General features: G+C 41.1%; 1 protein-coding gene across 2 annotated transcripts in view; it reads right to left on the bottom strand.

The window, feature by feature from the left end:
• Positions 1–7297: 7297 nt before the first annotated feature.
• Positions 7298–11328, bottom strand: part of NEK4 (NIMA related kinase 4) — an 85090-nt gene continuing 81059 nt past the window's right edge. For both annotated transcript variants that reach the window (XM_030206088.1, XM_030206089.1), the window contains exon 16: positions 7298–8221. In XM_030206088.1, the coding sequence (XP_030061948.1) occupies positions 8129–8221 (93 nt within the window). In that variant the 3' untranslated portion in view covers positions 7298–8128. The remainder of the gene's footprint in view (positions 8222–11328) is intronic.

Here is an 11328-nt window from a genome sequence, read left to right as displayed (position 1 = left end):
AAACTAATTAAACAACAACAAAAATCTGCCTAAGAATTGTTGGATAACTGTCCACCTCTTGTCCTGCTGTAGCAGTCTTAAATATTTTGGCTTGGCTATAAGAAGACACCTTCAAAAGTGTACACGAAATTAATTAGCCCTAGCTGTGCCAAACTGTACTGTCATATGATAAGATAAATTCAGCAATTGAAGAGCATGTTTCCAAAACGCATTCACTTCATTGTTTGGTCAGAGCTATGCAATTAATTTTGTTCATCAAGATTCATTCTCTAGTTTATTGCTGTGCCAAAACAAAGTTCATGAGTTTTGACACAGGAATAAGCTACAGAGAATGATGAATCTTGCCTTGTTGGATGAAATTAATCATATAGCTCAAAACTGACAAACAAAATTGACTGAGTGGGTTTTGGAAAAGTGCTCTTCAGTTGCTGAATTTATCCTGTCCTCATGTGACTTAGTACAATTTGACATAGCCAGGGCTAATTCACTTCATGTACATACACTGCCACTTCACAGTCTCCTCACAGTGGTAATGCCTCATTGCCTGTCTTTTAGCTTCTTCTTTATTCTCCTGTTTTTGTTTTTTAACTTTTAAACTGATGAGAAAAAGGGGTGCTGGCAGTGGTGTTTACCAGCAGTGGCTACTTCTGATCTAAGGAATGGTAGAGCAGAAGAGGGACCTGGACTCCTCCAGGCACCTTCCCAGGGCTATGGAGGTTGAACAAAAAGCTCAGAAACCTTAAGTGCCAAACCTCAACCAAGTAACAACAAGTTCTTTACCTGCTTAACCTATTCATCTGGACCAGTCTAGTGAATGATTAAGAAAGTGCATTAATGACATTAACATACTAACAATAGTATATATTAGTAACTAGTGCATATGAAAATTATTTTTGTGGCATAAAATACATAGAAATGAGTACTGTTATTGGTCTTTATTTCATATATCAAATTGTTTTTTTCCCATCCAGTTGTTCTCATCAATGAGCATAAAAAAGGATTGCATACATATCCCTTCAATTGATACTGCAAGAAATATTTAGTCATCAAAATATATAATTCAGCAACATTTCACTATGGTAAAAACAAAAAAACTCTAGGCAGTTATTCCTTCACTAAAATACTCTTCTTTATTACCGAAAAAGAAAATAGGCACTGTTGTTAGCGCTTCATTTCCTCTAGAGCAATCTGTGTTTCATATTAAAAGGTAAACGGAGAGGCTGCTACCACTGCTTCATGAAAGGTAGAGTTAGCAATCTGCCAAGCAGTTCCGAGGTGGAAGTAAACAAAGACCTACTGTTTAAGCAGGAAAAGTTTTGGACATGCTACTCCTACAGCATCAGTACCTATTAGAATAATGTACTGTCCATGTTAGAAGCAGCATCAACTTGTAGAGGGGGAAACTACTCAAAATAATCAATCATTTGTAAAAAAAAAAAAAAGAATTTTCCACATACACATTTTTGAAGCAGTGTAAACTGCTGCTTCTCACCTTACTGAGCTTCCATTTTGCCCTTGCCAGGGAAACCTAGGAGAATGACAATAGGATCAATGTTTTTAAACAAATATATTTTAACTTTTTTTTCTTCAAGCCTCCATACTCCTTTCTCTTATAGAAATGACATATGGAAGGGAATCAGTCCCAAGCATGATGGCATAATTTTGCATAGGCAGTGCATGAACTTAAACAAAAAGGGTGCCATTGAAATGCTCTTGGATCCCATTCCAGGGGGAACAAGCATCACAAATCATCTCACATGACCTAGAATCAGATTTTATGTGATGCCATTTATATCATTAGTTAATATAACCAGTCAGGTCCAACTAGTATCTCAGATAATTTATATATCTTCCTAACATGATTACTCTTAGGTGTTTAGGGGGGACTTTCAGGACTGCTGTATAAAGAACTTAAAAAATGTCAACCTAAAACAGTTGATAAAATATACACAGTAATACCATGTCTGTACAAAGAACATAAAATGTATAGTAAGGTTATTTTATATTGAAGTTGAGGATTCATTCTGGGTAAAGCAATTCTCTTTATGAAAAAGTTTTTTTTTTTTTTTGCCAGACAATTCCATACCACCTCCTAATTGTTTCTGACCCAAACAATGGCAGGCAGAGGAAAGGCATGCAATATAGAACTGAACTCCTCCAACTCTGGTTTACAGGTTTTTTCGTAAAAAAAAAAAAAAATACAAAACACAATTTACTTCAATCCCCAAAAGCAAAGAACCACACTATCTACCAGGACTCTTCATCCTAGTCATCCTCTGCTATACAGTACTTACACTTCTACCTCTATTCTTTAGCAAATATGTATTTTTTATTCTTAAGGTAACAAAATGACAAATACAAGAGAATATGTAAAATCTTCATAGGGGTCTTTTTAAGGTACATTTTTTATTAACTCCTAGAACAGTCAGTACTGACACATATTACCCATCAGGGGCTATAATTCTCTAGCAGCCCCAAACTAGTTTTAGGGCTCTTCATTTCTGCAGTTTCCTATCAATTCTTCAAAACAGCATCAGTAGCCAAAAAGATAAATTTGGGTAGGATGGTTCTGACTTGTAGGAATTCATAGAAAGGAGATTTGGGGGGGGGGGGGGGGGGGATACAGTAGGATTTTTTTTCTGCCACAGACCAATAGGCTTTCACAAAACACCAACCTAAGAGAGGATGCAATTAGTAGTTGGGAGACTCCATCTGCTAAATACCACATTTAGTGATTCCCATTTAGCCACACTAATGGTAATACTACTACTTATTTCTATAGCGCTACAAGGCATACACAGCGCTGTACACCAAACACCTGGGTTTGAAGTTAGTACTGTGGCCCACCCATACAGTTAGGGCAAAGACCAGGGACCCCTATGTGGGAGATTACGGGGAGGGGGGGGGGAACTAACCTTTCTGGCATTGGTTTGGAATACAGAGTTGAATGAGGACTGAAATCTAATCCATCCCCACTGGAATCTAACCTGTCCGTCCCTGGTGCAAGTAATCTCCATCCAAGCTCCTGGCCCGCCAAGCCCTTGATGTGCTGCAGTCACCTTGACCCTCTTCCCCCCCCCCCCCCCCCCCCTAAGAAAGCCAGATTCTAGAAGCAGTAAAAATACAAAAGTAACAAATCATTGTCTTCTGTACTAAGACAGCAAAGGACCTAAAGCAGTCCAAATTCCAAAACAAGTAAAGTCAGAAACAACATGGTTTATAACTAATTGTTCAACCTTAGGATTCACTTTTGGGATTAAAAAGCAAAACAAGGTGCATGTAAGGACTGGATAAATGAATTAAAGCAAATGCCCTTATGTAATTGGTGCCAAGAATGAAACAGTGATGAAATATTCACATAGCAAGCAGCCTGAGGCAACAGATTTCTACTGAACATAGTTAACTTTGTTATGAACTAAGCAGCTAATAGTGTGCTGAACTGGACAATGTGGGCACATTTAGACTAATGCTGGACAAAACTTCTGCTTGAAGGAAGCCCTTCCCTAATTATTCAGTAAAAGGTAAAGTACATTTTTATAATATACCACTGCAAATCACAAAACAAAAGGTGCAAGTTCCCACATGCCATCTTTTTCTTTTGATGTAGTCACAGGAAAAAAAAAAAAAAAAGATTTTAAATGCTCCCAGGTTTCAACCTAATTCATGTTTAATGTAAGATCTACATATAAGTAACTAGAAACTCAATGTTGAGCACCTGATTCTTATAACACGACTGCTTTAGTAGCCATTTACCTGGAGAAAAAAAATTCTGCACAAATATAACAGTGCTAGGGTGTCCCTATAACCAGCCCCTCCAAATGACAGACTGATTTTTATAACAAATTACTACTCAACCAATGAAAAGTTATTCTGTCATTAGACTTCCTCTGTGTATATCCATATGCTGCACATGCCAGCATGTTTGAAAATATAAGGGAGATTAAATAAAAATGCCACCAACAATACAAAACGACAACGTGGATGCAGCAACTCATAGATTTGCTCGATTTTGAGTGTATGGTGATGACGGCAGCATGATGAAGGGGAAACAGAGACTCACCTATTTTACCATCCTGATTCACGAATCCTGACTCCATCCATCCTCTTCCCCTCCATCCCTGGGTGGCCTCCTGGCACATAGCTCAAGGCACCCTGGTGGTCGAGTGGCTTCTTCAGGGCAGGAAAGAGCCCCACTCTTTCCTACCCTCTGCCACTGATCCTCTCTTCTCTGCTTTTTTAAAATGACTGCTGAGACTTCCAGTGGCAGCCAGGCCGCCGCTGGAAGTCTTGGTAGCCATTTTAAAAGAGCAGAGAGGAGAGGATCAGCGCTGCGGCAGAGGGCAGGAAAGAGGGGGGATCTTTCCTACCCCGAAGAAGTCACTAGACTACCAGGTTACCTTGCAGTATGTGCCGGGAAGGCACTTCCGCGAAGATCCCGCAGGACCTGGGCCCATCCCCACAGACATGGAGAGGATCCCTGCTCCCATGCAGCTCTCTAATTTTGAATTCCCTTCACTGAAAGCGAGTGGCAAGCATCCATTAACTAATCTAGTATCTTCATTTGTATAAGCAAGTTAGACTATGGACATTCCTTGCTAATAAGATTGTGAAAGGGAGGAAAGACATCTGTTGGCCACAAGGGGGGATATTGTTTCCTGCAGGCCCTTAGGGGATCCGTACATGGGTGGGTTGCTAGGTAGCCCTAATTCACCCTGACCAGAAAGGTGAATTCATTGCAAAACCCTAAGGCTGAAAGTGAGAGGTCTTTCTGGTGCAGGATTGTGGACTGCCTGTTGGCAGAACTTTTGCCAAGGAATTGTGGACTCACCTTGGCTTTGGATTATTGCTTTTGTTTTGAATTCACACATACTCAGCCCACACCTTTGGGTGGGCAGTGGCATCATACCATGGTCGCATAAATACAAACTGCCAAGAGTTCTTGAATTGAGCACAACAAAGGTACAATTTTTTTGGTTCATATGGAAATCAAGCTTAGGAACAAAATTGTCTGGCAAACACTACAGTACTGAGTGAGCTTTCAATTCAGTCATTACAATCAAAAATACTACCTTGATGATCACAAAAATGAAAAAAATAAAATAAAGACATTGGTGATGCCATAAAAGCAATCAACGTAGTATTCATACTTCAACCCCCCCCCCCCCCCCCCCCCCCCCAGCAACCTTGTTACCTTAGACTGTTAAAGCTCTGCTACTCAAAAAAAACCTGACTTGTGTCTTATTATGAAGAAAGAAGTATTCAATCGATCACACCTCTAAAACTGGAAACTGCACCCTCAGTGTGCTGAAGCTCAAGCCTACATCCAGTTCTGGAAACATTTCTGGAATGTAGTGTACAGAAGCCTTTGAGACTCTTAACAGGTCTGCCATTTCACCAACTTTCCAATCTCTCTGAATGCTGTAATAAGCTTTGAGTCAAAGTAATAACACTGGCACTAAGGGGCCCTTTTACAAAGTGGTGGGACCTATACGGCCATGTTGCCGTGCGCCAAATTGGTCCTATCACCGGACTCACTCAGGAGCCTGGCGGTAGTTCTGCTTTCTGGCACACGGCAACTAAGGTGCTAGAAAATACTTCTGCATTTTCTAAAGCTGGAGGCGTGCCCACCAGTAATACCTTTGTATTTTCTAGCACCAAGGTGGCAAGGGGTCCCCCAGGAAAAAGCGCACAGCAAGTGTTAAACTTACCACATGGCCATTTACTTCTTTAAAACAAAAAAATCCTTTTAATGGTGGTGGTAAAAGGGGGCCTCAGCATGTAGCAAACTTACATGCTGATGCCATCATAGGGGTCCTTTTACCGATGCTTGGTAAAAGGACCCTTAAATGTTCTCCAATTTTCAGCACATATTTTTAAACTACTGTATTAAAAAAAGAACTTCTGGTGTAATAAGCTGAAGACTGCAGCTCATATGATAGTTATAAAATGTATTCTTAAAATGTGCACTAAAAATGGTAGTAAATTTTTTTACTACTGTTTTTAACTTTAGTAGTTATAAGTAGAAGTTTAACTTGCACTTCTAACCACTAAAATAATAAAAATCTGAGGCTCTGATCCATAGGGGAAGGAATGGGGGGTACCTTCATTATCACAGCTTCCCAAAGGCATCACGTTAATTTGCGTATACTGAGAGTCCAATATATGCAGATTTATCTTAAGCGTACTCATTAAGACTATCTTGAAAATCTGACTTGTGACAGCATTTCCAGGACAGGTGTTCTATATATACTGTGACTACGTCAAAACTGAGGCAAAACCACTGGAGCTTCCTTCGAGTGCTTTACAGGTTATCATAGATCATGTCTATGAGCCTTTTCTGCCTTAGGTATAAATTTCTCACAGTTCTCCAAGAGTTAAATGGTGATTTAACAAGGTCATTTTCAGATGGGAAAATACTCATTTTCCCTTTTACATTTAACCATCTAGAAAACTTATTACAGTTAACAAGTAGAGAATTCTTAAAGGTGAAAGGCCACCCTTTCTATCCCCACCAAAGATGCAACCTGGGACCCTACATGGAACTATAAAGTGGAAGCAGCAACTACCAGATGGCCTAATCCTGAGGGAGGGGGGACATAACTTTAAGGAAAGGTTGGTGGCCATGCCGTTCTTACAAAAATTTTTAAACATTTTATCACATTCTTTTTCAGTAGTAGCTCAAGGTGGGTTACATTCAGGTACACTAGGTATTCCCCTTTCTCTGGAGGGCTTACAAATAAATCACAGTATGTACCTGAGGCAATTGAAAGAGGATGGATTTGAGCCTTACTGTAGTTACAATCAAAGCAGTTTATATATTATATACAGGTGCTTTATTTTGTACCTGAGGCAATGGAGGTTTAGGGCCCTGTTTACAAAAGCACGCTAGCATTTTTAGCACATGCTAAAAATTAGCATGTGCTGTGTAGATGCCCATAATATTTCTATGGGCATCTACATGATTAGTGCATGCTAATTTTTAGCTAGTGCGCCTTTGTAAGGGCCCTAAGTGACTTACCCAAGACCACAAAGGAGCAGTAGTGGAACTTGAATCCTGCCTTAGCCCACTGCTCTAAACACTAGGCTACTCCTCTGCTCCTCCACTTAATCTTTGTAGGCTCTCTCATGGACCACAATAGGCAAAGATGGTGCCCACAGCCTCTACCAAAATGGCAGATGTGGAGAAGTGCTCTGTCCTGTGGAGGACAACAGTGATTAGTCCTGACAGCCTTTGCTGGCAGAATGCTGTAAGCGATAGTCATATGATGGGGGGGGGGGGGGGGGGAGAACTCTGGTGGGATCCCATCCATGAAAGACACTGCCTTTCTTATTAGCTCAGGTAGCTATGCGTTAGCAACCTCCTCCAACATTGGGATTTTATAACATAAAACTTTACTTCTCCCTCCAACAAGTAATGCTGCTTGAGCTGCTAGCTATTCCTGGCAAAAACCAGCAGATGACAGAGGAGGATTGCAGTCAGTAGGACACACATGAGCAGGGTATTTTTCCTGCAGATCTAGTACATGCCCCGAGAGGCAGTATTTACCAGTTCTACCGGGGAGAGGAAGTGTAATATAATTAAATGATTTCCCTATGAACATATAGGTTAAAAAGATGATTTTGTTCATCCTTACAAGTAAACAAGTGTCACTACTTACTTTTACAAAAGGACACTGGTTCTGTTTTACAAGAGGGCACAGTTTAACGTAAAAATGATAAGAGTTGCTCTAGGACATTCAGTGTCAATAAGTCCAAAGTTTTATGAATGCCATCAGTTCACAATCACAATGTCAGCATATGTACTTCATTTCTTCGAAGGTTTATACTTTAAAAAAAGGTGCAAAAATCCTTTATAAAAAAAAGCAAAGGGTAAAGAACCCAATTCCAAAATGTTCAATTTTCATAAAAGGGGGCCTTGTTTTGGCTCTCCAAAAAATGAAGAATATTTACAAACAAAATAAATGAAGTGTTAACATCTGAAAAATAAAAAAGTACAAACTGTTGCTAGTAAGAAGTCAAAAAGTATTCACAGGGCAGTTGCATGTCCTGAGAGCTTCCAGTACAGAGAGCTAGAGAAACATAATAATCTTGCGAAAAGAGAAGGAAATGGCCCATTTCATTCATGTGTTCAGAAGGATGCATTGTCTTCAAACAATTTCAGCTGCCGAACCTTCATGCTGTAGTCTTCATATTTGTCTCCCATAAACTCTTTCATGTCCACCTAAAGGGAAGGTAAGATGTATCAAAAGGTGTGATCTAGTAAAAATCGTAAACACTGCCACACAAAGGAACTACATGAACTGCAAAACTAAAAAGATGCAAAGGCTTATATATTTACCTTTTTATCCCCAGCATAAAATAGTTTTGGAACATGAAAATAGCATTTCTATTTTACTGACCCTGAAGTCAGCTGTATTAAAATCATTTGGCAGGGCTGTGTGAGGCCATGCCACCTGCAAATATATTTTCTCAAGACAGACATTAGACAAACCTAGGAAACTTTTCACTGCCATGTATTGTGCTAGAATGGGTTACTTCCAGCCACAAATATCTTGTAACCCTTTCTTTCATGTAGTTATTGCTGTCAAACTAGACAGCTGCACGGGAACGGGGTTCGCCGGAATCCTGCGGAACCCGCGGGATTCCCGCAGGGACGGAAGCAGGTCCTGCAGGGTTCCCATGGGGACGGAAGCAGTTCTGCAGGGTTCCCGCGGGGACGGAAGCAGGTCCTGCGGGGTTTCCGCAGGGATGGAAAGTCTTCTGTTAAGGAGGTGGTAGAGACACAAATGATGATGGAATTCAAAAAGGCTTGGGATGAACACATAGGATCTCTAATTAGAAAATGGAAGTTATAAAAATCCTAACCTTAAATGACTGCATGTGTGTGGATGTGTCAAGTGATGCTTAGATGGCGACTCTGGCTGTGATTAACTAGGGCCGATACCAGGTAGACTTGTATGGTCTGTGTCTAATATATGGCAGTCTGGTTTAGGATGGGCTAGAAAGGGCTTAGACAGCAACTTCAGTGGCTGGAACACAAGGACAGTGCTGGACAGATTTTTACGGTCTGTATCCCACAAATAAGAAGATGAATAGACTGGGGTGGGCTTCAGCGAGAACTCCAGCAGCTGGAACATAAGTATAGGGCCAGACAGACTTCTATGGTCTATGTTCCAGAAACACGAAAGAAAGTATATAATATCACATTCATTGACTTAATCATGAATTGATAATGAGTGTGACTATTGGGCAGACTGGATGGACCGTTCAGGTCTTTATTTGCTGTCACTTAGTATGTTACAATTAACCCTCTTTGCTCCCAGGCTGATACGCAGACCTCAGCTCTGACAAAGGCAAGAGCATCGGATGTCACCTGACCTACTGGCGCGTGCATGTGTTGACCTCTCAGCACACAGTGCCAGAAATCAGAGACAAATCTTACATGTGCACACCAGAGTGTTCTAAGTTTCAGCTTCCATTCCTTCCTTGCCTACAGTGATGTGGCTCAAATCCAGAGAGAGACTGAGGGAGCTGACCAGAAATTTCTTGTATGTACCATTAAATTCTTGCGGGGATGGGTGGGGATGGGTAAGATTCTAGCAGGGACGGGCGGGGATGGGTAAGATTTCTGTCCCCATGCAATCCAAATAACATTTTGCTAAATACAAACAGCCTGACATTAAAAAAACACTTAAGGCAGTTAAAGACCATGCGTAGCCTATCCAGTCTGCCCAGCCATAATAATCCCTAAGCTCTACAATCTCTTCCTCTCAGAGATCCTCTGTGCTTGTCCCATGATTCCTTGAATTCAGATACAATCTTCATCTCCACCATGACCTCTGCTATCTCTGAATTTTCAGTGGCACTAAATCACAGTAAAGGGAGAAACAGAAATGATCTGGCATCAACTCAAAAACATCTTTTCTGGAAACATTTTTCACACAATACAGATATTATGAACATCATAAATATTTTAAATAATTTGTATATTTGTTTATATTTTATATATTTGTGAGGGTAACAGAAAAATATGTGTTTAGTAAGGTCACAGGACTCCTTTCAGGACACAGTTCTAAGTAGGGTGGGAAGTCGCCGCTCCCCGAGACAGAACCGCCGCTGCAAAGGCAGCATCTGAATAGTGAAAACACACCCGTTCCACCCAAGAAGTAGATAGAAAACTAATGAAACGAGCCTGGAATGCCACCGGCAGGGTGCAACCTTTCCAAAAAATCCACAAATTATCTGCAATCCAACGAAAAAAAAATCAGATCAGACCAGAGGCTGCCGTCCCACAGCAAGAACCAGTGACAAAGACAAAGAGAAGATCTGAATGCTGAAAAACATGCAACATCTGCAAATACCGGAGAGCCCTCTGAACATCCATAAGACGAAGCGCCATGTACTCCGTGTGAAAATCCTCCTCTCGAAAGAAGGGAAGAAAGAGAGGCTGAAAAAGAAAAGCCAAACCACAGGCGGAAAAGAAAGAAGGAACTGAATGCAAGGTCACTCCAGACTCAGCAAATTGCAGAAAAAAACAGCTCGGAATGGCTGCACTAAAAATTCAGACACTCTGCGTACCGAAGAATTGGCGACCAAGAACACTGCTTGTAAGTTCCTAAGCGAAGCATTCTACAAAAGAACAAAAGGAATCCGAAGCAATGCTCGGTAGACAAGGAACCCCAAGCTAGACTCGGAGAATACGAACAAAGTTTCAGGGAGAAGAAGGTCGCAGCAGCAGAGGAGCAAAGCACTCTGCAAGAAATGCACCACCTCTTCTGCAACCCATCATGCAGAAAGAACTCAATCGCTGAGGAACCAGATGCCCACAATGAAGACCAAGCATGGGCCACCACCAGCCTCAAAAAATTCTCAACACCTGAGAATATAAGGTTGCAGTGGACCGTGGACCACATACAAGATCGCAACAGAACAGTAACCATTGCGTCCAAAGAACTCTGTTCCTCAGAGTCGACCTCTCAAAACACCACGCTGTAAGACCAAAGCGAAAGGGATCATCCACTCAGGAGCAGACCCAGAGCCTGGAACTGAACATGAGGGCTCAGAACGGCCAAACAGAGAAACTGCAGATGATGGGGCCAAAGAGGAAAGAAAAGAAATGCTTCCTAAGGGAGAAGTGCAGGCTAAATTGAAGTAGCTCTGAATATAGCTAGCTGTCCAATATAAAGAAAAAGTGCAATAAAAGCCTTAGAGACACTGCAACAAACAGCTAGCTAGAAGTGCCACAGATACAGTTGAAGCTGGAGCTGGAATGCAATACTTTGATCAGAGTCAGACAGCAAAACTGGAAGAGCAGAGCTGCTGTGGGAA

The sequence above is a fragment of the Microcaecilia unicolor genome, chromosome 6 (genome assembly GCF_901765095.1).
Source record: "Microcaecilia unicolor chromosome 6, aMicUni1.1, whole genome shotgun sequence".
NCBI classification, from domain to species: Eukaryota; Metazoa; Chordata; class Amphibia; order Gymnophiona; family Siphonopidae; genus Microcaecilia; species Microcaecilia unicolor.
The sequence above is the reverse complement of the archived record's forward strand: the minus strand, read 5'-3'. Positions and strand labels throughout refer to the sequence as shown.